The sequence below is a fragment of the Suillus subalutaceus genome (assembly GCF_016647625.1).
Source record: "Suillus subalutaceus strain FC151 chromosome Unknown DFJ58scaffold_4, whole genome shotgun sequence".
Taxonomy (NCBI): domain Eukaryota; kingdom Fungi; phylum Basidiomycota; class Agaricomycetes; order Boletales; family Suillaceae; genus Suillus; species Suillus subalutaceus.
Window position 1 is genome coordinate 465,135 of NW_024540253.1, and position 24,771 is coordinate 489,905.

General features: G+C 48.8%; 8 protein-coding genes across 8 annotated transcripts; 2 read left to right on the top strand and 6 right to left on the bottom strand.

Annotated features, from left to right (window-relative positions):
* Nucleotides 1-260: 260 nt before the first annotated feature.
* Nucleotides 261-4,683, bottom strand: DFJ58DRAFT_758245 (uncharacterized protein). The gene is made up of 19 exons (XM_041388276.1): nt 4,521-4,683; nt 4,332-4,461; nt 4,148-4,276; nt 3,957-4,095; nt 3,750-3,907; nt 3,611-3,699; nt 3,443-3,557; nt 2,788-3,383; nt 2,572-2,733; nt 2,387-2,525; nt 2,209-2,334; nt 2,031-2,160; nt 1,723-1,978; nt 1,568-1,673; nt 1,418-1,518; nt 1,333-1,369; nt 796-1,277; nt 518-738; nt 261-466 (listed from the first exon to the last, which is right to left on the bottom strand). Exons 1-19 carry the CDS (start codon nt 4,659-4,661, stop codon nt 460-462), a joined length of 3,264 nt encoding a protein of 1,087 aa, XP_041250308.1. The 5' UTR covers nt 4,662-4,683; the 3' UTR covers nt 261-459.
* Nucleotides 4,684-5,666: 983 nt separating this feature from the next.
* Nucleotides 5,667-8,506, top strand: DFJ58DRAFT_321283 (uncharacterized protein). Its single transcript, XM_041379832.1, has 3 exons — nt 5,667-6,645; nt 6,702-7,025; nt 7,081-8,506. The coding sequence occupies exons 1-3, from the start codon at nt 5,777-5,779 to the stop codon at nt 8,042-8,044; spliced, it is 2,157 nt and encodes a 718-aa protein (XP_041250309.1). The 5' UTR covers nt 5,667-5,776; the 3' UTR covers nt 8,045-8,506.
* A 13-nt stretch (nt 8,507-8,519) lies between these two features.
* Nucleotides 8,520-12,925, bottom strand: DFJ58DRAFT_321260 (uncharacterized protein). The gene is made up of 17 exons (XM_041379831.1): nt 12,797-12,925; nt 12,713-12,732; nt 12,597-12,662; nt 12,452-12,534; nt 12,249-12,395; nt 12,095-12,201; nt 11,956-12,046; nt 11,672-11,902; nt 10,888-11,623; nt 10,768-10,836; nt 10,519-10,715; nt 10,137-10,469; nt 9,898-10,084; nt 9,578-9,846; nt 9,257-9,523; nt 9,076-9,204; nt 8,520-9,021 (listed from the first exon to the last, which is right to left on the bottom strand). The coding sequence occupies exons 1-17, from the start codon at nt 12,874-12,876 to the stop codon at nt 8,995-8,997; spliced, it is 3,039 nt and encodes a 1,012-aa protein (XP_041250310.1). The 5' UTR covers nt 12,877-12,925; the 3' UTR covers nt 8,520-8,994.
* Nucleotides 12,926-13,838: 913 nt separating this feature from the next.
* Nucleotides 13,839-14,321, bottom strand: DFJ58DRAFT_651040 (uncharacterized protein; the record flags this gene model as incomplete). Its single annotated transcript, XM_041381601.1, has 3 exons — nt 13,839-13,996; nt 14,109-14,171; nt 14,225-14,321. 3 exons carry the CDS (start codon nt 14,319-14,321, stop codon nt 13,839-13,841), a joined length of 318 nt encoding a protein of 105 aa, XP_041250311.1.
* Nucleotides 14,322-15,889: 1,568 nt separating this feature from the next.
* Nucleotides 15,890-16,812, bottom strand: DFJ58DRAFT_651055 (uncharacterized protein; the record flags this gene model as incomplete). Its single annotated transcript, XM_041381602.1, has 2 exons — nt 15,890-16,463; nt 16,514-16,812. 2 exons carry the CDS (start codon nt 16,810-16,812, stop codon nt 15,890-15,892), a joined length of 873 nt encoding a protein of 290 aa, XP_041250312.1.
* Nucleotides 16,813-18,211: 1,399 nt separating this feature from the next.
* DFJ58DRAFT_758254 (mid region of cactin-domain-containing protein) lies at nt 18,212-20,874 on the bottom strand. The gene is made up of 10 exons (XM_041388277.1): nt 20,564-20,874; nt 19,962-20,514; nt 19,819-19,911; nt 19,536-19,769; nt 19,180-19,482; nt 18,835-19,130; nt 18,745-18,784; nt 18,525-18,694; nt 18,409-18,469; nt 18,212-18,356 (listed from the first exon to the last, which is right to left on the bottom strand). The coding sequence occupies exons 1-10, from the start codon at nt 20,809-20,811 to the stop codon at nt 18,342-18,344; spliced, it is 2,013 nt and encodes a 670-aa protein (XP_041250313.1). The 5' UTR covers nt 20,812-20,874; the 3' UTR covers nt 18,212-18,341.
* A 72-nt stretch (nt 20,875-20,946) lies between these two features.
* On the top strand, nt 20,947-23,759 carry DFJ58DRAFT_758257 (P-loop containing nucleoside triphosphate hydrolase protein). The gene is made up of 17 exons (XM_041388278.1): nt 20,947-21,199; nt 21,257-21,321; nt 21,375-21,469; nt 21,521-21,641; nt 21,699-21,795; nt 21,852-21,858; nt 21,908-21,945; nt 21,999-22,033; nt 22,123-22,334; nt 22,388-22,491; nt 22,559-22,682; nt 22,735-22,750; nt 22,806-23,037; nt 23,090-23,124; nt 23,187-23,193; nt 23,242-23,683; nt 23,740-23,759. The coding sequence occupies exons 1-16, from the start codon at nt 21,047-21,049 to the stop codon at nt 23,377-23,379; spliced, it is 1,479 nt and encodes a 492-aa protein (XP_041250314.1). The 5' UTR covers nt 20,947-21,046; the 3' UTR covers nt 23,380-23,683; nt 23,740-23,759.
* DFJ58DRAFT_758259 (ran/spi1 binding protein) lies at nt 23,615-24,679 on the bottom strand. The gene is made up of 4 exons (XM_041388279.1): nt 24,559-24,679; nt 24,379-24,482; nt 24,173-24,324; nt 23,615-24,120 (listed from the first exon to the last, which is right to left on the bottom strand). The coding sequence occupies exons 1-4, from the start codon at nt 24,589-24,591 to the stop codon at nt 23,831-23,833; spliced, it is 579 nt and encodes a 192-aa protein (XP_041250315.1). The 5' UTR covers nt 24,592-24,679; the 3' UTR covers nt 23,615-23,830.
* Nucleotides 24,680-24,771: the final 92 nt, after the last annotated feature.

A 24,771-nucleotide genomic window follows, 5' to 3' on the forward strand; every position in this document is an offset into this window, starting at 1 on the left:
GCGCAGTACAAGAGAAACAGATTTTGATTCTGTTGCGGCAACCAATGGGTTAAGAGTAGATAAGATCGACCTTCGAGGAAACCATCAATGGACGAATCTTGAAGGCGTATTCCGATAGAAGAAAAAACCTATTGTCAACAGGTTTCGAACCTGCGCAGTGTACAAGGGAAACAGATTTCGATTCTGCTGTGGCAACCACTTTGGTTAGGGCGCTTCCTGCACAAGTCGAGATGAGCCTCTGAAGAAATATCCGTAAGTCATGAATGTTGAAGCAGCGAGTCAGGGACTGGCTCCGACGCCATTATGATGATTCTGTAAGTAAGACATTGACTAGACTATGTACTTGGCACACGCTCCCTGTCAAGGAAAAACAAAATGTTACATCTTACGATATCAAACGACAAATATGTACACATGCAACACTCGAACTAGCGCCTGAGGACTCAAACTGTCCGCATGTTACACGCTGTCCACCGCGTGAGTTCGACATGCTCGTAACCATAGTGGTGCGACTTACCCATAGACATACTCGACTTCATCAACCCCACCGCCAGAACCGAAAGGACCTTTGTTCTCGCGAGGCATAGGACCGAGCTCAGGTGCATCCTCGTCGTCGTCAATAGGATTCTCATCGTCAAGACCAAACGTCAAAACAGGGCGAAGTCCCCCTCCTGAACTAGACCGCCTGTTACCTGCCGGAGATTTAGGTAATGCAGCCATAGTCTTCGGGCTCATATGCTTAAATAAGTCATGAATGAGATGCAACTCGTCTCGAACATTCAGGCGTTGGCTTACCTCCCAATCATTCAGGTTCTCATCTGGGATGTCACGATCATCCCGACCGACGTCAAGTCTGGAGTCATCGCCCAAATCACCAATTGATACCACGCTTTCGCTATCGCTGATGTTGTCAGCGATACTTGAGACAAGCTCTGGGAGCCGCTGCCATGCGTTCCCACCCGTTGAGATCGTTCCGAATGGCGGGAGGCCAGATTGATCGTCGGACCAACCGAGGTCAGACAGGTATTCCTCATATTCCTCCTCAAACGCAAGATCTTCGGTAGTATACGGGAGAAATATGGATGGATCCGGTGCTTGAGAACGCGGAGGTGGGAAGACATCAGCCTCAACAACGTTCGGAGTGCCAATTGGTCGGATGATATTTCCGAGGTCTAGCCCTGGAGGTAGGCCTTCCATGTTGTGAGAAATACTGACGGAACGCCGATGTGCCTGGGATTGTTGGCTCGGCGCCTGAGGTCCGTATCGTTTGTTATTGTCTAAGGAGTGGGCCACGGTGAGTATGGTACATGAAAATGCGGGAAAAACGCATACAATACTTGACGAGGTGACGCAGAGCTTGTTCTTGTGCCTGAAAGAACATCGGCATAGGACGCTAATGACGAGACTCGTTACATACCTGAGCGTCAGAGATATCATCCACCTCGGTACCAGTTAGCCATTCATCACGCAGATCCGGTCGACAGTTCAGGTAGATCGACGTGATCACCTTCATATTTGCTAATAGGGGATAAGTGTAAACGCTTACTACTGTAGTCATCGCACATACATTGCCGCCACTTCCTCCCACAGAAGGGAACTTGACTCTTGATGAGTTTCAGAACATGGAGTTGAAGCAGTGGATGCGAAACTCGTAGCACGCGTTTCAACACCGCCTGAACAAGTTTGTAAATAGTGAATGACGGCTCAAACAGGCGCACTCACAGAACTCTTGTATTGCACAAGCATCCATATGCGATGTGACCGGCTCTTGGACAACTTCTGCATAATCTTGGCAAAATTAATTGTGGAAAAGAAGTTGCGCCATGAGAACTCCGTAAGCATTTCGACTTCTTCTTCGTGTTTTTGGCCGTTCGGAAGAATTTTTGTCTGTAGCACAACGTGGGCACCAGTACGAGGTTTCTCATCCTGTGGACGTGGAGCAATTTTTGCGTGATGTATCTGGCAATACCGGAAGAAGCTGGGTAATATCCAATATTAGTGTCGATACTCGCGGATTCCGTCTCACTCACTTGTGGTCAGGAGAATCAGCTTTCGATACGACGGATGACGAAACTTCTTGCAGCCCAAACATCTTCAGGATCAGCAGCAAGCAATTGGTGTCCAATAGAAGCTGGCCAAGATGATGAAACTTCATCACATCTGTGATATACATTAGAGATGCGTTGACACACGTCAAGAAGTACTCACGGGAAGCTTTGAACCATTTTAGCGTCAGTAACAAAATAGCTGAAACAGCTTTGGACGTAATCTCGCGATGCCGAGTCACATCGAGGTCGTCGAGTGTCGGCGGTGGGGCGGGAGGTTGCTCAGGGGCTAAATAAAATTATGATCGACATGTGTGAGAACAGACTACGGAGGTACACACGGGAGGGAACACCGGGAGGGAACACTGAAGATGTTGATGACTGAGGAACTTGTTGCTGCCCGGTCCCAGCGGATACAGTCGCCAAAAGGAGTTTCAGTAAAACCAGTACCCATCCTGACAGGACAGGCAATACGGCGCTCTAAACACAGGTAAGTCAATGGCGATACGACGCTAAGCGAACTTACATAGATTGTTTCAACCCTCTTCAGGCGCGTGAAGTCTTCCTTTCTTTCCCTCGCCTTGCGCTCTTGGGCGGAAGAAGAGGCATCACCTACGGCCGCAACGGCCTCCGCGATTTTTGCATCCAGCATTGCAACATCTAGTAATGGCTCTGCGATCTCAAGATCCTGGGATAAACTTTCTCAGCAACGGCCATCCAAATTAGCGATGGGACGGCATACATCGCTAGCAACTTGGAGTGGTTCGGCATCCTCCTCAGACCCAGGCATACAGTCAAGCCCGCTCTCGGCAGTCATGCATTCTTCTCTCGTCTTCCACATTTGCCAGAGCGAGAGACTTACATACATATGCCGATTATATAGCTTGTCCGCCTCATCGATGGCAAACGGTACGAGGCGATCATTGTTAGCACCAAATCTACTCTTCCTCGAGAAGGGAAATAAGAATGGCCGATTCTGATCCGTCTGATATTGCTGTTTCTTGGGCTTGGGAGAAGGAGGCGGGGATGGTGCAGGTGTTGCAGGCTGAGGACCCGGGCGATATCCTGTATTGGGAACATGTGACTGGAAAGGCTGATGATTCAGCGAACTTGGAAGACCGGAGTGCTGCGAGTCTGTGTCATCGTGGTGATAGTGATGGCGGACAGGAATAGGAGAATATGCCTGTGCCAATTTGGAAGTGGAAACGGAGGGCGCGGGTTTGATCGGAGGTGTATCTAGTTGGGTAGGTGGAACTGGAGGCGTAAATGTCGGGTATTTCACCGAAGTCTCCTGTCGGAACGTTTCAATGTCAAATGGGGTGCATTTGACGGCGACAGCTGTGATATTTATTGTAAAATGCGTCAAATAAGGTTTAATGAATTGAGAAGTGACCGACCTTCGTCGGGCACAGACGGAAGGTTGGCAAGTTCCCGGGCCAACTTCTTGACACGTGCAAGCTCTCTGATGCCACCACAGCACGCGAGAAGTGTCTTCCAAAGCACAAGGAGTAGCTAATTGTATTTCAGTTTCACAACGCGGCTTTAGATCTGTTGCAGTGTCATACCTTCTTAATGGGGTATCCCTTCGCGCTCTTGTCCCTCAATGCAGAGACCACGTTGAATAAGTAGACCGGTAATGGCGGGTCCATGCTCACTAGCCGATCTGAATTAGCCTGTGTGACGTCTTCCCGTTGCAACACGCACTTAGTTCGTCTGCGAAGTCATCGCGCTCCTTGAATATTTCGATGAGGTGATACATCATGCCGAGATACACCGATATTTCGGTTGTGACCTCTTCTAGAAAGTCAGCTTTTTCAGTAGGTGTGATCTGGAAGTGTGCTGTATCTGCATCTGAGAGCGAGCTGTTATCTAAAGGTCAGATAACCGACCACGTACTGAATAAATGCATACCAAAGTAGATCATGTTTCTGACTGGCGATTTTCATTGATTCGACGATCGTACTTAACCCATTAGCGCCTCGGACAACCTTGCAGTTCTCGTAGATCCAGTGCAATTGATGCTCTGGAGATGTTGTCTCGGCAAAGGTACCTATGCCATAAACACATGAGTATTTGTTGGTTGTCGCGCATGAGAATGAGACCTTGCAGAACGTAAAAGAGTCGACGAGCATTGGTAAATCGGATTTCCGCGTCCCTGTGCTCGAGACTTTCGAGGAGTATCTCAACGTGTGCCTTCCGCTGTGAGGGAGTAGTATCGGTGCTCGTCCACTCTATGAACGCGAAGGTTACATCTGATTCTGACGTGTGATGGACGGTGCTGCATACCTCCGGGAAACGATCCTTTCCATGCTTTTAGATTTTCCGCGACTTGAGGCATCTCTACGTATGAGTAAAATTCATCGATCTCATTCATGACCGTGTCTTCATCATCATAACGAAAGTCATAAAATGATTGCTATATATATAATAATACATCATGAATACGATAAACGACGAACAGAGCCGGAAACATGCCTTTGGCTTTGGCGCGCATGTGACCATTGCCTTGAGCTGCCCTAGTGTTATGGAGTCTAGTCCCAGCTGGGATGCGGTGTTTGCACCGTCTTGTTCCCCAGTAGAGTATGAGGGCGGTGCTGAAAATATCATGCCGCTCATGTTGACGGACGTAGTAGTTTACTAGATGATACTCGTAACGATAAAGAACACGACTGCCATTACCATCAAGTATCACGTGACCTATACATGTGTCTCAGAAGTCCCCTAAGATAAGACCTGACTCTACTCTTATCGATGTGGCTTGACATGGTCAAGATCAGGAGCACGATCAAATCAGGCTACTCTGCAGTGCCTGCTGCTGCTGGGTGCCCAGCAACAAGGAAGCAATCCTAAACTAGTTCCTGGCTATGGAATTCACATGAACCGGAATACCAGTGGATGATGACGGTGGCGTTCCAAAATAGTGTGGCTAAGTATATGTGGGCGTAGTAAGGCGTCCTCGTGTCCACGATTTGAGTCATTTCACGGAGCGATTATGGATCAATACATGATTCGCTTGACTCATCCACGTTTATAATAACGGGTAATTTAAACGTGTTATAACATGCTCGGCAGAGACGCGCGTACGAAGCGAACTGCGGGCAGTAGCCTACGTATATGGCATGGTTTCATGGCGTGGTCTACCAGTGAGTCATCGCAGCCAGGTCGTTTCCCTGCGCCCGCTGCGCTCGAGTCCGAGCCCGCAAGCGGAATCAAATCAAAAACGACTGTGAGAAATTATGACATAATCACAACATTATAAGAATTTTTGGGTTCTTCCGTTCTTTCAACCACGATTCTGGCTGTGGATCGACTTCGCAGTCGGTCACATTCTTGCCAATTCACTCACCGTTCTCGTTTCGGCTCATCGTCTGCGACAGCGTCTGCTTCGTTGCGATCGATTCATCCGAGTATCGGTTTCAGATTCGGTTCAAAGTCGGAGACGCTCTCCCTAGTACAAGGTAAGTACTTGTCGTGACCCTCTGATACTGTGTCATCGATAGCTCATTTAGATTTCAGAGCATACAAAAAGGCACGCCTTTGCTGCGCGTTTGCCACTCATCACCTTCCATTTCTCTTCCTTCTGCTCCTGGATCTGCTTACGACTCATCTTACGATTTTCGCTTCCACTTCGATCCTTCGGGAGGCACCTTCACCGCTAGATATCAGAGTCGTTCGTTGCTGTACTCTACAGTGCATCGGACGCTCTCCTCTCTGTCCTTATTCATCTGCAGATGCCAGTCCCCGTCCCTCCCCGACAGCCGTCGCACCAAGTTCATAAGTACTCCAAAACTGAAGACGCTTCAAAGTCGTACTCTTCCGTTTTCCATAATCTGAAGCACACCCTGCCTGTCTCCCCGAGGGGCCCACCGCCCTCTTTTGGCAGTCGTGATCAGTGGATCAATTCCCTGCCTTCTTGGAGGAGGACTAAAACTCGCCGCATTTGGGAGGACGACGTGCGCTCCACTTGTGAAGAACGGAGAGAACGGGGTTTTTACCAAGGGTTGACTAGTACGGCCGACGTGCAAGTCAGTAAAGGAAATCATGCGGAGGCATGTATTCCGCCCCTGAACGCCTTCCTTCAAAAATGTGTCTTGAACACCTCGCCAAATGACGTCGACAAGCCAATACATGCCGAGCACAGGACTGCTACATATGAGCCCGTTTGGGGTACTGAGAGCTATGACAGTCCAGATAATTCCTCTACGTACGACTATGTATGGCCTCGATTCGCACCTGTCCTGGAGGACGACTCTGACGATATGATGAATGGTGACTTGGGCTCTAGTCCCATCGGTCCCATGACTCCTTTCGCAGAGTACGTGGACCGTGTAATCGCCACAACCGACGTAACAACAGTATCCGACCGAATCCCGGTTACACAAGATAGTTTACATCAATATGGACTCCATTCCTACAATATGGTCGACTATCAATGCGCAGACCAGGTCAAACAAGAGTCGGTCGCTTCTGTTGATTCGGCGCCATCTGCATCGACGAAGTACAAAATGTTCGCGGAGCCAATGGCGGACTGGATCGTTTCATATGTCTGGAAAGTCTGCAAGAATTCAATTGCCCTTCCGCCTGCTGTTTCTCGTTACACGTATGATAAATTTCCTCAGCTTAAAGTTCTGTTTAATGTTAATGTGACTTCTGCAGTCCTTCGATGAGCGGCCAGAAGCCAGCCCCTACAGCTCCAATGCACTTGTCTGCTTCAGTCCACTCTCTTCTAATGTCGACACTTCTACAACCATCTGCCGTGTTACTCGCTATGTGGTATATCGCTCGATTACCAGTATACTTTAGTGGGGTCACTCTAGGTTTGGAGGTGAAAGAACGGAGATTTAGAGCCGAACTGCTTGATACAAGCAGCGGAATTGACGGCAAAACGTTGGAGGCTAATGCCACGTTCCGACTCATCGTCCTCGGATTCATGCTGGCGAATAAGTGGCTTGACGACCATACCTTCTCCAACAAGACATGGTAAGTACTACGTTCAAGGTCTGTTCGGTCAAAATGACCAATACGTTCCCTTCAGGCACACCATCTGCAAACTTCCTGTCCACTCGCTAAACAAGCTCGAGTCGCTCGCCCTGGATATCCTTTCCCATGACTTGACAATATCGCCTGCTGCTTGGCGCCAGTGGCTGGGGCACATGTTCTCGTATCATGTCTCGCTCTCGCCTCCTCCATCTGCCCAACCGATTTCCCGTCCCTCTTCAAATCCTCAATCGATCGTTCGGAAAGTCATTGAGGAGATCATGGAAGCGCCTCTCGCGCATCCCAGCTCGGAACCCGTCTTCCTCAGCTTCGAGCAGAGGAGCAAGACAAAGCTCAATGGGGCAGAAACGTGTACTGAACCTTCCCACGAAGCCTATGACATTGATCTCGATGAGGATGGGCCACTTCGGGAAGAGTATTTGCCAAGGCGCCGCGTGAGCAATGGCAGTGCTACAAGCCGACGCAGTTCAGAACTGGCTTCGAGGGTTGAGGTCGAGCGGAGAGAGCTTCGCGAGTCTGCGACCTGCCAAAATAGGAACGCACTTCCTCCTCCGTCCAAATGGAGCCCGGCAGCTGATGAGCCCATCCGCCGTGCTAGTGACCGTCCTGCGTTATACATGCCAGTTCAGCCGCCAGCGGTATGTTGGGCGCCCGCAGTCGCTTATGTGCCTGTCAAACTTCCCCTGGATTATTCTAGTGTCCCGTATTCCAAACCAGCAGCTCCTTCGAATGATTACTATTACTCACAGTCTGTACCGCCCTCGCAACCACGTTGTGATGCTGATGCATTTTCCCCGCCTAATTCTGGCTACTCGTATCCTATCGGCTTTGACTACCAGTGCGGCCACGTTCGCATGTCATTCGATGGAACAGGTTACCCCTCTCAACCGATGGCAAATTCTAATTGGCCGTCTGCTGAGGCATATGGATTCCCCGCACCTAGAGTCCTCTTTGGTTCCCATCCACCTATCAATTACCAATCGTCCTGGGTTCGTGCTTGAAGATATGTTTTCTGGACCAGATGCCCGCGCGCGCATCTTAGATCTCAATTCCTCATGTTTTCCGGCTCTTAACACTACTGCAATCGATTTCGACGGCACCGCCTACGTGCCGCGCCATAATTCCGCTCTCTATCCATCCTTCCGCGGTTGTCAATACTGGATTTCTTTCTCTTTGTTGCCGGCACTGTTCTATACAAACACGATCCCCACCCTTTCAAGACATATCCATCCTGTCTCGGGGACAAATCTTCTTGATCTTCATCATTTCGATCGCATATATTCTTATTTATATGCGCGTCTGCACTCTTCTCGCCGGGTGTGAAGACGACGATCTCGGACTATCTGTGCCATACCGCGTCATCGATTGAACTTTCGCGGGTTTCGGTTGACTGTTTCATCGTCGATGTATCCACTTATCATTTCGTTATCCTCATGCTCCTCAACTAATAACCTTTCACGAATTATTTTTTCCTGCCTTCGGCTTTGGTGTTTCTTTTGCTACATTTTTCTCATTCAGTACGCATAACGAAATCACTCAAAAAACACGCAGAAAATTATTAACGCTACAAAAACATTTGCTATTCCCTCATTCCCCATCCTTCCGCCTTGGCTGCTATGGTAGCTCCCTTTCCTCCCGTCTCATCATCCGTTACCCCCTTTGGTGGTTAGTTTAGCTTTTAGCTTTTCTTTTTCACCTTCAGCTCCTTTCCGTAGGTAAGAAGTTATGCACCTCCTTTCCCTAGCATTCGATAGTCAAACGTGAAGTCCACATACCGTACGCACCGGTTCTCATACGTACGCTCTACTTCTCTTTGAATGCTATCCTCCAGTATGTTCCCCATGAATGCGCAAACACGTTCGACGTTTAGACGATGGCATTCATTCAGGCGCAATTATACAGTACTTGATTGTCTACGTAGTACATGGGAGTCGGACTTCTTCGTTTGCTTTCAAATTTTTATCAAGATAAAAGGCACCTGCGAAATGTCATCAGTAATGAAACATTCAAATATATGGCTCTCATAGTATACCTCGACATCCTCCATCTCTTCATCCATGAGCATGACTTCAACCAGAAGGTGATTGGTGTGCGGGGGGATAGGCTTCTTGCTCACGTGCTCTACCAGCCTACTGAATTTCATGGGCATCCTCTCTGCGCTCTAAATGATTCACATGAGCACCTGTCATGGGTTAATCGCATGCAATACGAACCTTCTTCTTGTCGGTGAACGAACTCCAGAGCATGCTCACGCCCTGACTAACCATGCTGACATCTAAGTTGTGGTGAGTCTTAAACCAAGTGATGAACTCCTTGAGCGTCGGGTCATTCTTGAACTCCAACCGGTCCCAAAGGGTCCACTCAGTGTTTTGGTATTTGTTCTTTGGGGCAGCGATGGGCTCTGAGAAACCGAAGAAAGGCAAAGCAAGGTTGATAAAACCGTTCTTGAAGTCATCTAACTTGTTCTTCCCGTCTATGATCTACAAAGCACACCCGTCAGCGCACCCGACCGGTAAGGAAGACAAACATCTTGCCTTGTAAAGCTCAAGACACACCAGACCGACAACGAGCGCGGTGGTGGTAGCGATGGCAGGAATGATTTTGCCTGCTATCTGCTTTGTGGAATGACGATCGGCGACGGTAATGTTGTAGTTCATCGCACGAAGGTTTGACGCAGCAGTGATGAGATCGATGTGATGGTTAGTGTCATCGTCCTTCTCAAACTCGACGGGAGTGAGACGATAGCCAGCGAGCGACGAAGGAGGAGGCAGCTTCTTGACCAAGTCGGAGACGTTGTCAGGATCTGAAAGGAATCACGCTCTGCAGGTGACAGTCTTAAAATGAGTGAACGTACCAGAAGACGACTGATTGACGGGGTCGTTTTCAGTAATCTGGATGGTCACTCCGCTCTTCGGAGAGAACTCGGGAACGATCACAGAGTCTGCAACCCTCTTGAAGACTGCAGGATCAGTCTCTCCTCGGAGGCCATAATTATAGGCATGAAGATTGGCTGCGGCAATGATGAAAGAAAGATGTGTGGGCTGAGGAAAATAATCAGCATGTCAAGGTCTAGTAACATGCTGGCTGACATACATCTGAAGAGTCGAACACAAGTGGGTCTGGTGCTCTCTTCGGCCCACTCCAGAACGGCTGGCCCGTGCTGGTGACATGATCCTTCGGAAGACTGTGCAGAAGCTGCCGGATAGCGTTGTTAAACTTCTCCTCGAACTGCAGACGAGCCCAGATAATACACTCCTCAAAAGTCAACGGCTTGTTGGTAACCAAATATGAAACAATCTGGGAGATGTGGTCATGTGATTGGCCCGAGTATTTGAGGGAATTCTCAAGGTAGTTGGGCTCCGAAAGATACTGATTAACAGATTCCACAGGCTTAACAAACATTGCGTCAAACTCTTGCCGAGCCCACTGTATTGTTATTAGTCCATGCTGGTCAAGAAAAAACTGAAGAGCACACCTCAATCGTGTGTGTAATGGCGTTCGGGAAGTTTTTAACTGTGCATGACAATGTCTGCTTCTCTGGGGGATCTTGCGAAGACGAGTACGACTCGGTGAGATGGGGAATCACAACTTGGGTATTGCCTTTCGTGCCCATGGTACCAGATTCTAGGAGCGGCTTTTCATACAAAATGCAACGCTGATCCATGTATACACCTACGACATGTGCCGTCAGACGAATATCACAGAGAACTAGAGAGAGCCTTACGTGCAGCAACGTTATCCAATGCATTTGTAACACCGTCGAGCCCCGCAAAGAAGTTGTCATCGAAGACATCTTTGGAGAAATTCAAAATGGGGACAATACAAAAGGTGATGAGTGACTGACTTTCTGTCGCCTGACCAACAGGATCTTGTCTACAGAGAATATGGCCCTTGAGAGCTGGATTCATATCTGCAACCGCTGCCGCTGCAACTTCAGACTTAAATTTCCCGAGATCTTTGGCGCGGAAGAGGAATTGCCGGTTCAGGTTGCTCTTTTCGATGGTGTCTAGGTCGGTGACATGGATCGTAGCGTCGGGCCCGGTAGCGAGACCCATCATGCTCCAGTTCTTCAACATCTCACACCCGATTGCTCCTGCACCAACGAGGAACTGACGGTGATTGGCAAGCTTGTCCTGGAAAGACTTGCCAAACACTGCAATTTGCCCATCATACCGGCTGCCAAGTGGTTGGCAATCCTGCTCATTCGGCAGTATAGTTGGCAACGACTCCAAAGAATCGAAATACAAGTGCTGGAGCATAGGATGGAACTTCGCAGAGCATGCTTTCAGCACTTCCTGTGCCACAAAACCACCGATTACAGCTGCAACGGGCGGTAAATCACCAGTCGCTTGGTATGCCAGCTCTGTGATAATCTTCTCATCAGCATCAACATCTATTTTCTTCGCCAAAGCTACCAGGGAAGTAGCATCTTTTGCGTTTCGGGGTCGAGGTAGACACTGGTGTTTCGCCTTGAATTGTGATAAAGCTTGGAAACCTGCATGGAGAGTAGCAGGCCTATCGAACTTGGCGAAGTCTGTCATAAAGAACTCTGGAGCTGCAAGCGACTCTCGCAAGGATTTCTGGAAAGAAAGTGAATTGTAATCTAATGAAACCGGAGTATAACTTACAAACTGGAGGATTTTGGGCATTTTCACCTGGGTAAAGATCCCACCTCGGACATACTCTCCCAGGTCAGAAGTATCACCGATGGCGAAAGTATATGGACCCTTCACTGTTATTTTGCGAGGATTACAACCATTCAGCTCAGTCATGCCCTGCACTTCAGTGAATGTGACAAAATCGCCATCTTCAAGGCCGTGTCTTGATTCATCGAGGCATGTTACCAGTCCTTCCTTGTCCTGTGTAATGATAGTATGGATAGGACGTCGCAGTTATAGTCCATAAGACTTACTTTTTCCACTGACACGATCATTCCGGTAAGAGCTTGCTCGCCTGTAGGATCCACGCAAGTGAATTTTGGACCAAAGTCGTTAAATACGGAGCTGATCGCGATCAATGACATATAAAAGGGTGTCACAGCCGTCACGTACCCAAAAAGACCATGGGTCTCCGCTGAGATAAAGTGAACACCATTCTGATGTGTCCAGTCGTTGATCTCAACTTGTTTCTCGTAAGAGACGCCACACAATACGACGGCCTGGAGGAAATCAACATCACAATCTGGCTGACGGTGCATGAACTTACTTGGAAAGGTCGTATTAAATCAACTGAGATTTCCTGTCCTGCATTTCCTCCAAGATTCCGGACGGGGACGTAAGCATTCAGTTCGGCTAAACGAGGTAGGGTGGATGCTGCGCGCGGCTTTCCGATATCTCCTTCGCGAAGAAAGTACTATGAAAAATGGTTCAATGACAGGTCTTGAGGCAGTGTGATGCCTAAGCACGCACTTGTGAGCTGAGATCCTGCATGGTAACCAGTTCTGGGTCATACAGCGTCACGGACTTGACTCCCGCCAGACAAACATTCTTGGCTGTAGAAGATATGAGAATGAAATGAGTTTGTTGGGACCATGCTTGTTGGCAAAAGGGTTACCAATCTCAGCTCCAAGGCCTTGCAACCCGACGATCAGTACATTGGAGGCAGCCATCTTCTTCATCGCTGCACACATCGCTCAGCAAACATGGAAAGTTATATACAACATGACTGACCCTCATGCCCTAAAACATAGCTACAAAATCACGTAGGATTGCAGGTGAGCGATGCGAGCCACACATGATTGCAGCAACACCTACAGTTGACGAGAGTACAAGCCTTCATCAATCGCGGTCTCGTCAACATCCATCTTTGCTGCTAGATTGCTGGCATCTGCCATGATTAATATATGTGTATGAAGGTAGGTGGTGGTGAAAGATAAGATCGTGGTGCAGCTGAATAGCAATACAGTCAGTACACTTGTTGATGACTAAGCACAGCTAAACCAATTTTGGGACTCTGTTGTGAGTCTGACGTGCTGGGATGACGGAGCGTAGTTAAGCCAGGACATGTACTATAATACAACTTGAAGAAAAGCTGTGGGCAGGTGCCAAGGTGCACTGGCAGCATACTCTTCAGATGTAGTTCTCCAGGCCCGTACTATAGCCCCTGTCTCGCTCACTGGCACCCTTGAAATTCTAGCGCTAAGTGGGCATGCTCTCATAAATTGTAGCCCACACACCGATCTATACGCTCTCCCTTGTCCGAAACAAGAAGTTCTACAGACTGCCAGCTGCTGTTGCTATTGGGGAGCCCCGGTTATTACCATGCCCTCGCCCTCTGCCCCTCCATCGCCTGCAACATGCATCCCTTTCTCCTCCACACACTCATCATCTATATATCTGCACTGTATTCCACCTCTATCATGCGGTGACACTAGTGTCATATGTTCTTACCTCGATACTCAAACGTAAAGACTACGCTGATGTCATGAATAACACTCTCAAAGGACACTCGGCATATTATGAGCCTAATTATAATGAAATATAATCTTGACGTCGCACACAATTGTTGAAGGCTATATGGTTCAGTACTGCTCGAAAAATCATCGGTATCATTGGCATAAGTCAAAGATAAGTGATGCATCGACTATCCACAATTAAACAATCGCAAAGTAGGACGCTCTCGAATCTGTGAGGCGCCCTTCAGCTTTCCAGAGCCATTCTGCGCAAGATGGTCAGCATTAACTAGAATAAGAGAAAAAACGATTGCCTCTTTCAAACAGCGGAGTAGCCATTGTCTATGTTGTCCAGCGTTCCGTACCGCCAGATGGTGGTATTCCTGCATTGTGGTAAGATGATTTCAAAAAAAAGGCATAAGTGGAAAACACTTAACGGGAAGAGTACCGATGGAAGAGCCGGGGTGAGTTATCCACAGGTGGTTGGTCGACATAAAACTTGCGGAATTACCGGTGCACGATTTCCAACAGTCTGTAGTGGTGTAAATCACTTGAACGGATTCTCAATTATAGTACAGCATACCTGGGTATCTGCAAGATTCACCATTAAACATTTCGATCCTGGAACATTTAAACGTGCCTGGCGGTCGAAGAGTGGTACTAGTTGGAGAAACTCTTGATCCAAGACACCATTGATGACGCACTCAAGCCATAGCACTCGAAGCCGCTTGGATTGTCTGTTCCACACCATTATCATGAGCCATGACCACTAAAATATTATTGGACTCACATTCAATGTCAAGTGCCCCAGGGAGGGTGGACCACCCACCACCATGCTTCAAGAAATACGAGGCATGCGTGGCGCTATTGGACGAGACTGGAAACATCGATGCCCGGAGGATCTGAGCATTTGGTAATAATAGGTTCAGCAAGAGTGATGCCAACTTCATGGTGTGATGATTGGGTAAGGATTAGGTTACCTATTGACCGGGCATTTATATCGGTCGATGAGTGTCAGTGGTGCGCACGTCACCAGGAACCATTGATCACCTACCTGGACATTGCCTTTATTTTGAATCGTTTGTCAAAGATGCCAAGAGAGTGAATACACATAAAATCTACCAAATTCTGCGATGAAGGGAAGCCCTAGCAGGCGAAAATTACAGAACAGATCACAACATACACGTCACCGGGAGTCACCTCTCCCGGACATTGTCCCAAGTTTGAATCTTTTGATGACAAGAGAATGAATTCACATGGGGCTCACCAACTGCTCCGCTATATAGTTGGGCCCGCCACAATTAAAGTACGACATTCGTCAACGCTTGCCAAGGGAAGGCATAGACACTTTGGAAGTGCTGTCACGAAACGAATGATAATTTCAGTCAGAGATGAAGAAAATGCTAAGGAAATAATGGCTGATCAATTGTGGCGGTATTCCAATGATCTCACTCCATGATCCACGTGAACTTGAATCACCACGACAAGTCATCATCTATCCAGGCTGGTCGTCAACGGGAGATACATGCATGCACCGCACCCAATTCAATCAAACTGAAGCCGTTGCAGGTGGTGTCGCTGCGTTTTCGCGAGTTTGCCGAGGAATCGTTGAGGCGGCGACCCGACAATTTGAACGTCCCCATGTGACGGTGGTATCAGAAGCCTTTGTTCCTTCAGCGCGTAGTGATGGTCTGCCCGGGGAAGACCAGGATCTCACGAACAACTGACAGGTTATCACAGCCTGAGCCCCCGGGAGTGGTGCTGCACCTCCGAAGTGAAGCGCCAGGCCCAAGGGCTGCCATGACCTTCCAGCACGACGGCGGCTGCACCGAAGGCCGTGTCATCAGTTAATGTTAGTCAAGGGGTGCATGCCTAGTAAAACATATGCGCAGCGGCAGACAAGTTAGTACTTACCACTAGTTACTGTCAACTAGTACACTGTTGAGTAGAGGGAGTGAATTGGCACTGGCCAACCTCAACTTGTTGCATATTGCTTACTAAGATGATCTTGCAAACTGGCGTCCGTCGGATCCTTGTCCGAGTCAGTCCGACGCCTTGGCCTTAAGGCTTACATTAACAGAGAAGACTGTCTCAACCTGGTATAACAAGAAACGACAACGGTATCACAACGAACTACAGGAATTGTAAATATCCAAAATGGTCGATTAGTAGCAAGGGGTGGAAAGTCAAGGTGCGCGAGAGACGCATAGTACACGCTAAAAAGGTAAGAATTTTCCCTATGTCCACCATGAGCTTTGGATTGGACGAAGCCGGCGCGCTGGCGCTGAGCTTGGCGGAGGCTGCAATTTAATGCTGCCAACTTATGGTGCCAATGATCTCGTTAAGATCCACCAGGAGAGACCATACACGACACAGAAGACAAAGCATACTGGAGGGATGGGAAGGCAAGGAGATCATAGAGAGGAGACGAATAGGATGGAGCGATGGTGAATTTTCACCCAAGAGTGGTCTGACAAGGGCCATAACGACCTACAGAATGGGCCAAATGCGCACCAATGGTGCTCAAAGGACCCCCAACTGCGGCACCCCAGGTCCCTTGGGTAATGAATTCCAGTAAATCCAACGCTGTCGTAGGCTGCCTCGATTCAGGTGCAAAATTGTGACTGCCCGGGGCAATGCCCATCGTACGAGGGTTCTTATTGACGATGGGGTCTGCCTCAGGACACCAGTCACTGGGGTCCGGGAGACAGGTCAAGGGCTTGACCGGAGTGGGTGCATGGATCATCAGAGGGTCCTGGCGGGGCGCTGCAGCAATTTTCTTCTTCCGACCGCGGTATCGGATAAAAGTCGTATTGACATCTGTAGCTTCATTGACAGCGAGCACATCATCAAGAACGCGAAATATGACGACACTTTTGTCGCTAGAGAATTGGCTAGAGGAGATACGAAGCCCAAGCACCCAGCTATGCAATGAAGAACTGGGGATGTACCCGAGATAGCCGAGGGACGCCAGCGCGGTCTTTTCAACATTAGTGAGGGTGCAGGAAGGAATTGCGGTTGTCTTGACCCTAGACAGAGCTTCAGCAGTCAAGTCATTAAATAGAATGGCCCCACGCACCATGTCTTACTCGGGAGGCAAGAGTCGTTGACCAGTTTGTCGGCCAACCTTGCAACGACAACGAAAGCGGAGAAGAGAAGTTCGTCGAAAGTGGCCGCGCCACAACAGTGGAGGTGGTTGAAGATCGAGACTCCTAGGAAATCATTCCCTTGGCCTATTTCTGCCGTGGTAATCTTAGAGATGTACCACAACGCATGAATGACAACCATTTGAGGGTTGCTGACGGATTCCAGAATGGATCGAATACGAGTGCCAATGATGGAGGTCACATAATTTCGCCCATCCAATTCCCTGCACATTGAATAGATAATCAGGTCGAATGCCTTGCCAAATAATGACTCACGGGTCAGGGAATATTTCATCTGCGCCGGCTCTAATAGCCAACGAGTACATGAAATGCGCGGAAAGGCTAGAGAACGCAGTTGCAATGCCATCAAGGTCTGGGCTCTTGGACGCTATGACCCGAGGGACAGCGGTGCCACCCGAATGTTCAGGAGTATCTGAGGAAGCTGTGACTACCCTGGCGACACTATCCGAATTCAACTGGGAGAGAAAACTCTCTGTACCGTGTCTCCCTTTGGCGACGCCAGAAGGAGCCCCATGGGAAACACAGCCAGGACGAGCGACCGAAGGCAGAGAAATAACATGACCGAGACCGGGAGGAACCATGGGCGCCGAGTTGCTCAGCGCGGCATCCTTGGAAAGGGCACGTAAGCGAGGCGGCAAGCGCGGCGGCTGAGACATAACAAACAGACGGTGCTTGAGCGAGTAGGAGTGCCCGCTCCCACAGGAGGCGCTCGCAAAGTTGCCTCGGGCAACTTTCGAGGAACTGGCAGCAGCAAAAGGGAACAATCCAAGCTTTTGTAACTCCGTCTGAGTTGAGCACGCTTTTACGTCGTGTGGGGGTTCCACAGCCCCTTGCACGAGGTGAGGGTGATCAACGAAGTAGGAACGTGTTGCCCGTGAATGGGCGAAGGGGTCTTCTATGCATGTGGTGCTAAGCGCCTGTGGGGCCTCGATCGTGCCCCTGCTGGTCTTCATATTTCCGCTGTCAAAGATCGGTGGCGGAAGGGTGTCTGCGTCAGGGGAACAAGCCCATATTGGTTTTCTGAAGCACGGGTTATAGAGAGTTGGACGTTTCGAAGAGCACCTTGAAGTAAGAGTACCTCTGGTAGCAGTCATTATGGTCAATACAAGTGTGAACAGGGATGCTGAATGTTGTTTCAGGGAGTACAAACGAACTGTACAAACCAAAGTAAATGCGGGGCGCCTTTTGTATCGTACCCCCTCCCTGACAGGGAAGATACAGGAACAGTGTGAACGTCCACAAGTTGTTCAAGCGATTTCGACCTCTGATTGCGGTTGTGGCGCTCTCGACGGCACTATGGACAAAGTCAAAGCGAGCGGTGCTCGCCGCCGCCGGAACGATATGGAAATAAAGCTAGGACAATGAAACCATGGGTTGAGGATTTCCATCCGCTCAAAGCGCAGGGACGATAACAACCCTGTAGGGACAAAGCAGTTGAAGTGGCGAGCACCACTCGAAGTTGTTGAACCCTCATTATTTCGTGTTACACAACTTGATCATTTCCAAAAATGGACTGTTGTCAAGAAACACGTTTACAACTTACGCGAGAGCAGTTGTTTGTTGTTATAAATGCGACCCAAGTTCACAAAGGGCTGTTTGTTTCGAACGTCTTCTTGGAAACTTGTCCACCGAGGACTAGTTGAGTGGCGAATTCAGAGTCGGCAGAGAAACATAAACAAACAACATTACATTGAGGAAACTGCAGGGACGGTACATATGCCACTACATGCTCGAGATCGTCTACTTCCGATAGAACTGTGGCAGCGAATGAGCACTGTATACAGGAACTAATTATGGAAGAACCTACATTACGACGGAAATTGAACCAAAGTGACAGACATCCTCTATCAAAACTACTTCGGAAGCCCCTGTGCCAGCACGTTCAGCATTGGCGTGACAGAGTCAGGACGCGAGGCTGCTCACCGTTTATGTGAAAACTCCCACTCCCGATTGACGATCCTGAAACCGATGTCTTCATATGGAGGCCCAGCGCTGAAATGTAGCAACACGGTGTCCTCATTCCCGGGTTCCCTGACGATTTTGTACGTAGGAGCTTTTGATTTGTCGATCAGATCCGGGTAAAAGATATTGAACTGAGGTATGACGTGAGTTGGAAGCAAGTTGTAGGGTAATCAATACATACTTTATAACCCTGAACGACCTTCGGAGGCGGGTTGTCGACGCTAATTAATGGTGTCAAGAGAAGATCGAGGAAAGGAGATAGAGCACGCACTCGTAATGAGTCTGGTTATACTTATTCCATTCGTAGCCAGTATGCACGCGGTTGAAGTATCTGGGTTTCCGAGGTCGGTATTTGTCCTCCCAGTTATATGACGTAGGATTTGCAATGTTCTCCTCAAGATTAAAAAGTTCCTCCTCTTCGTCAAGCTCTCTCTCTGCCTCGGCCCTGTACAAAGCTTCGGAAGCGAGGTCAGCACCGCTTGCAATTTCTGGAGCTTCGACCTCAACCATAGGCTGAGCAGCCTTAGGCACGAAGCGGGAGGCAGCGACCGTACGGCGTTGTTTCAGCTGTCCAACAATAAGCAGAATTTTAACCAACGCGAAAATCGATGCCTACCAAAGCACGAAGGTCGTCAAGCTCTGTCACTATATCGATTTCACGTTCATCTTCCGTTAACTTCCTGATGTCTATTAGTGGCGGACTCATAGACCTATCGTAAGGTTCCATGTCCTCGTGTGTATCTGTTTCTGCTGTAGTCATAGGTGCAACATAATTTGCGTCCTTCAGCCCTTGAGCCGCTGATCGAGCAACACCAGCAAGAAGCTCCTCCTGTGCGTGTAGAGCCTCGTCGCGCTGGCGCTTGCGTAACTGCTCAAGTCGATTGCGAACAACGACTTCATGCAGGCTCTTCAATTTTGCCTGTCATGTAAGGGTTAGTTGCAGTATCATACTTCTGCAAAGAAGAAGCATACCTTTGCCTTCCAAACCAGTAGTCTCTTGAGGAGCCCTTCCCAGTAGTCCGTATCAATAGGTTCGCCGCTTGCAAGCTTTGCCTGGATCTGCTTCTGAAGCGTTGCAAGATGGTCGTAGCTTTTACCAGACAAAAGTGCGGTGATTTCTGATTCAACAGCAACAGCTGCTTCTATCCCCATGCACTCACTGGCTTTAATTCTGTCGATACGGTCTTTGCAGACCACCATCATATTCTGAGGGACATAATCAGCTAAGGCAAAACAACAGATGCAACTAACATACCGTCCAGAAGTCGATGTCCACCTCAGAGGTCTCGAGTGAGAGGTAACGCTCAATGTCATCATGAAGTTCGTCAATTTGGTCAGGCGAAAGATTCTGTGGGACCAGTTAGTTGCATGACGACATTCGAGGTCTAACATACGTACGTCGAGAATGTTATACGGCTCGTCAAGGTCAATTTCGAGCCCGGCATCGTCCTCAACATGGTCTTCGTCCAGCGGATGTGCATACTTCAAGTTCAAGGCTAAGAAGTCGATGGCTTTTGCCCTCTTTTCCCTTATGCGAATGGCAGCCCGGCTTCGCTCCTGCTCCAGCTGGAACTCCCCATCCTTCGCTATCCATTCCGACATCTGAGCAGATTCTGCCATTCTTGCCATGCGCGACTCTTCCTCTTCCCGCAGGCGTTGCTCCGCTTCCCGTTCCGCTCTACGTCTGTTCAACCTCTCGAGCTCCTCCTTAGCATCTTGCCTTCTAATCGCATCTTTACGCTGTGCATCCGCAAGGGACAGACCTTGCTTACGGTCTTTCTCGTTCTTCTTATGCCAGCGGAACTGCTGCCCGAGGTTGACGTCGTGGAAGGGATTATCGGTTGCGCTGTACACACTAAGTTCAGCAACCTGACGAGCTTCTTCCTCTTCCTTTATGCGCAATTTCTCTGCTTTACGGGCCCTGCGCTCCTCGGACTTGTCGCGCTTGCGTCTGCTTGAAGTAAGTGGGGTATCAATGTGAATAGATAACAAATACACACTTCTTGTCTTTGCGCTCTTCATCTTTGCCTCTACTGTTACTTCGCTCTCTCTGTCTGCGCGGCTGGTCCTCGTCGTGATCCCTACTCCGACTGCGCCGCCGCTTCCTGTACTCGTCTGGTGGGTCCCTTTTAGAAGAGCGCCCCTTGTCTTTGGCGTGGTCTCTGTCTCTTCCCGACTCTCTATGTGAAGGGCTCCTGTAACTGTGGTCTCTTTCACGATCATGTGAGCGAGAGCGGTGATGGACCATGCTGGCAATTTGACGATAACTCGAGCCAACTTTCTGTCTTCAGAGTTGCTCCAGGGAGTACAGTGTTTGTCGTTGTTTACTCAGACCTGATACAGCGTTTTTGTATGATGACATCTTGTGAGATTTTGTGTCCATCACGTCTATTCTTTTAATTCTTCCGTAGACTCTCACTTTCCTGGGTTGCAAGTTGTATAATAGCAGGTGCGAGCACTGATCTCTTTGACCACAAGGAGCCATGATATCGAGACTTCCGCACACCTGCCGAGTACACTCCATGCGGGTTCTCTCCCGCAATCTCCAGACGCAGGCACGATACGAGTATCCCTCGCGCGATGAACAGGATGATGGTTCGTTTCTGCCACGATCTGGACTAGCGACGCCACGACAGGTAACAGCCATCCTCGCGTTTCGACCAAAAGAAAGACTCACGGCTTATTACTGACAGCTTGTAAGATACCTCGATGAATATGTAATTGGGCAGGAGATTGCAAAGAAGGTCCTTTCCGTCGCGTGAGCATCCATACGTATTGCCCTGTAGTATGTGTAACTGAGCCAGTAGGAAGTGTATTCAACCACTATACCCGTGTTCGCGCAAATCTTGCCGCCTTTGACGATGAGAGTGGTGCGGACCCATGGTCCGAAGCGAATGCGGATGATGGTGTGTGCCGTTTATATTTTTATCAGCCAGAGTGGATGCTAATGGACTCAGCACACTCTAGCGTGTCGTCCGCACACTTACATCCTCACCCCCAGCGCGTCCTCCCGCATCAATTACCACTCCAACCTCGACAACCAGTCTCTTTATTCGAGAAGAGCAATGTACTGGTAATGTATGCAGAAAACCTTCATATTGAAGTATTCCCTGCTCAGAAATATCGTTACTATAGAGGACCAACAGGCTCAGGGAAGACTTTGCTCGCGCGTACCCTTGCACGCGTCCTTGACGTTCCATTTTCCGTCAGTGATGCGACATCTTTCACGCAGGTGCGATAACTTCTACTATCCTTACAAGCTTTTCACCCCTTATTATGTCGAACCAGGCTGGCTGTGAGTCTAACTGACTACCTCGCGTGAAGGTCAGCTAATGTCTCCTCAGATGTCGGGGAGGATGTTGATATGTGCATACAACGATTGGTACGCGCATATAAGCTGAAAGCGTGTGGACAGTCTCATTCTGTACTATCTAGCTCCAAGCAGCCAATTGGGATTCGTATCGCGCCAGGTAATTCTCACCTTCACCCTGATCATAACCTTTGTTACTGGTTTCATCTTCTTGTCGCTGTCTATTCTACTTTCTTACATCACCTACAGCACGGGTATCGTCTACATTGACGAAGTCGATAAGATTGCACGTAAATCCTCATCTACGACTGAGAGTTCACGAGATGTCGGTGGAGAGGGAGTGCAACAAGCTCTTTTACGAATGATGGAGGGTTCTGTTGTCACTGTGCAAGGAAAGCCATCGTCACTGGAACCCCCAGCACCCACGGCACGAGGGCGGGGCTCACCAGCTGCTGCACAGCGTCAGTCTTATCGGAACATATGGTTACACGAGGAGTACTGATATGTCAGCCAGAGAGACCTGATACCTACCACATTGACACTTCAAATGTGCTCTTTATCCTTAGCGGTGCATTCGTGGGGCTTGATACCGTCGTGAAGCGGCGGGTGAGCAAAGGAGTATGTTTCTCATTCTTTATCTTGTATTTTATCCAGCTCTTATTGATTGACACTCCTGTAAATGCAGTCCATTGGTTTTACTGCAAACCTCGCACCTAAAGAGGAAGACTCAGACAGCAAAGGTTTCTTGCCGTTCTTTACATCGAACCGCCGATCATCAGAAAACTTACTAGAGATGATTGAACCCGCTGGTAAGTTATGTTTTATCAAAATATCCCTCCCACACCTCAAACCCGCATTCAGATCTGGTGAAATACGGGTAACTCACTTGTCGCATGCTATGTCAAAATTTCGAATTCATTTTCCCTGCATAGCTTTATTCCTGAATTTATCTCCCGCCTCCCAACCTTAACTACACTATCCCCGCTAAGCACCCAGGATTTACGACGCATTCTGACCGACGTCCGTGGGTCACTTATTAGCCAATACACTGCGCTTTTTGGTCTCTCGGGCGTGGAGATTCGGTTTACAACAACATCTATTGATCAGATTTGTTTCCGAGCAGTCGAACGAGGCGGAGGGGCGAGAGGGCTGAGGGGAATCATGGTAGCTTTTGTTTATCCGGAAAATCCATCGGTGTGCTCATTAAATACTGCAGGAGTCATTGCTGTTAGATGCGATGTACGAAGTCCCGTGAGTTCTCAATCCTCTTACTGTTGTATATATATATTGATTGTTTTCTGGCGTCTCACCAGTGGATCGGTGTGATGTTTCTTCTCCTGACCGCTACTCACGCTAATCGTGTCTAAGAATGTCCGTTATGTCCTGATCACGGGAGACATGGTGCTAGGCAAGTCGCCAGCTCTTTATTGGATGCGTGGGGACGGTTCCGCGTTTTGGGCGGCCTGGGCGGATGAGGAACAGCGAGCAGAAAAGCATCAGTTGTAGATGCGTATAGCTGGCGCAGCAGATTTGAAAATCTGCTTGCTTGATTAATGTGGTGAGAGGCGCATCTCTCTTGGAATGTATTATCGTCCATGTATCGTGGGACACGGGATTCATCTGGGGCTCTTCAAAGCCTTAGTCTTTCCCCTAGATCTCGATTTGGGCAGGATGAACACAGATACAGTCACGAGACCGCGTGAACGCGACCAGGTGAAGATGAAGTTCATTCCCACTGAGATGAAGGTGGGGAACTGTCTCCTGTCATTTTTTCCAGTACATGTCGGATGAATTTCGTAAAGCAGGGTAGGTAAGTGATCTACATTACTTGATCAAATGAAACGGCAGCGAGCGGTGGTGTCGCAGGGGCACTCATGAAAGCAAATTGACGGATAGACGTCACAACAGGAAAGAGGCTTTAAGGAAAGACGAAGGGATCGTTTCGTCCAGTACATCATTATTCCTTTTCTTGTGGCGATTCCTCTTTTTTCTCTTCCTCTTCCTCTTTTCCCTCCTCTTCCTCTTCTTCCTCTGCTTCGGGTGCAGACTTCTCGTCAAGAGAGGCGCCGCAGTTTATCTTCTGTGTCAACTCAAATTGACGCTTGAATTCATTTGCATTATCAGAGTTTGCGAAGCGGATGGCTAGGGTTTCGGCGGTTGGCGGTTCTTCAGTGTAGTCAGCGGCAACCTTCCAAACCCAGCTCCTGTCAGAGCCAATATTAGGCTGAAGGCGCATTTCTGCGGATACTGTATTTCTCTCGATATAAGCAGAACCAAAGAGGCTAAAAATCAAACTAACTGTGGTGGTTGGCACACACTTTGAGGGTCTTGTCACGTCTCATTACGAGACGGACCTTCTTCGTCTCTTTGTGCTGAAGAAGTTTCACATCGCCGGTGCCACGTTCTTTCCATTCGTTTAAGCCATTATCGAAGCGGAAGAGCTTTGCTCGCCTACAATAGCGTTAAATGATGGTAGTCGGTGGGTCAAGGGGTACGAGAACGCACATCTTGAAGAGCACATCCTCATCTTCCTCATAGGTCTTTACCTCCACTTGTTCCGTGAGCTTGATAACAGGCTCAAAATGAGGATCAATCTCTTCGCCCTCTGGCTGATCACATCGCGCCACAACACCGCAGCTCGTCAGTTGTTAATCATGCTAGACTGGTCTCGTGCAAGAGACTCACCTTTGGCGCGAGTGGATCAGAAGTATCTGCCATTGTAATTAATTCGTAGTGCTTCTAGGGGAATCTGGTTTTGAGTAGACAGAATGACTGAGACTGAGATTACGATTACGAGCAAGATCACAAAGAATACTCAACTTTGCAAAGACTGATTCGATTTCTTATCGGGACCCCGAAGACTCTCATGATCAGCAGGTCCCCGGGAGTCTTGTTAGT

Excerpts from the sequence above, each read along its gene's own strand:
- DFJ58DRAFT_758245 (XM_041388276.1), bottom strand. The coding sequence starts at position 4,661 with ATGAGCGGCATGATATTTTCAGCACCGCCCTCATACTCTACTGGGGAA. Across the intron at positions 1,278-1,332 it reads GCGTCACCTCGTCAAGTATT|ACAATAACAAACGATACGGA; the intron begins GTATGCGTTTTT and ends CCCACTCCTTAG. Across the intron at positions 739-795 it reads AGAACCTGAATGATTGGGAG|CATATGAGCCCGAAGACTAT; the intron begins GTAAGCCAACGC and ends GACTTATTTAAG.
- DFJ58DRAFT_321283 (XM_041379832.1), top strand. The coding sequence starts at position 5,777 with ATGCCAGTCCCCGTCCCTCCCCGACAGCCGTCGCACCAAGTTCATAAG. Across the intron at positions 6,646-6,701 it reads CCTGCTGTTTCTCGTTACAC|TCCTTCGATGAGCGGCCAGA; the intron begins GTATGATAAATT and ends TGACTTCTGCAG. Across the intron at positions 7,026-7,080 it reads ACCTTCTCCAACAAGACATG|GCACACCATCTGCAAACTTC; the intron begins GTAAGTACTACG and ends CGTTCCCTTCAG.
- DFJ58DRAFT_321260 (XM_041379831.1), bottom strand. The coding sequence starts at position 12,876 with ATGGCAGATGCCAGCAATCTAGCAGCAAAGATGGATGTTGACGAGACC. Across the intron at positions 11,624-11,671 it reads TGCCCAAAATCCTCCAGTTT|AAATCCTTGCGAGAGTCGCT; the intron begins GTAAGTTATACT and ends CTTTCTTTCCAG. Across the intron at positions 10,085-10,136 it reads TTGTGTTCGACTCTTCAGAT|CCCACACATCTTTCTTTCAT; the intron begins GTATGTCAGCCA and ends TATTTTCCTCAG.
- DFJ58DRAFT_758254 (XM_041388277.1), bottom strand. The coding sequence starts at position 20,811 with ATGGTCCATCACCGCTCTCGCTCACATGATCGTGAAAGAGACCACAGT. Across the intron at positions 19,483-19,535 it reads TACTGGTTTGGAAGGCAAAG|GCAAAATTGAAGAGCCTGCA; the intron begins GTATGCTTCTTC and ends CTTACATGACAG. Across the intron at positions 18,785-18,834 it reads TATAACCAGACTCATTACGA|CGTCGACAACCCGCCTCCGA; the intron begins GTGCGTGCTCTA and ends ACCATTAATTAG.
- DFJ58DRAFT_758257 (XM_041388278.1), top strand. The coding sequence starts at position 21,047 with ATGATATCGAGACTTCCGCACACCTGCCGAGTACACTCCATGCGGGTT. Across the intron at positions 22,492-22,558 it reads AGCGGCGGGTGAGCAAAGGA|TCCATTGGTTTTACTGCAAA; the intron begins GTATGTTTCTCA and ends CTGTAAATGCAG. Across the intron at positions 23,038-23,089 it reads GAGGGCTGAGGGGAATCATG|GAGTCATTGCTGTTAGATGC; the intron begins GTAGCTTTTGTT and ends TAAATACTGCAG.
- DFJ58DRAFT_758259 (XM_041388279.1), bottom strand. The coding sequence starts at position 24,591 with ATGGCAGATACTTCTGATCCACTCGCGCCAAAG. Across the intron at positions 24,483-24,558 it reads CTGATCCACTCGCGCCAAAG|CCAGAGGGCGAAGAGATTGA; the intron begins GTGAGTCTCTTG and ends CGATGTGATCAG. Across the intron at positions 24,325-24,378 it reads GAGGATGTGCTCTTCAAGAT|GCGAGCAAAGCTCTTCCGCT; the intron begins GTGCGTTCTCGT and ends ACGCTATTGTAG.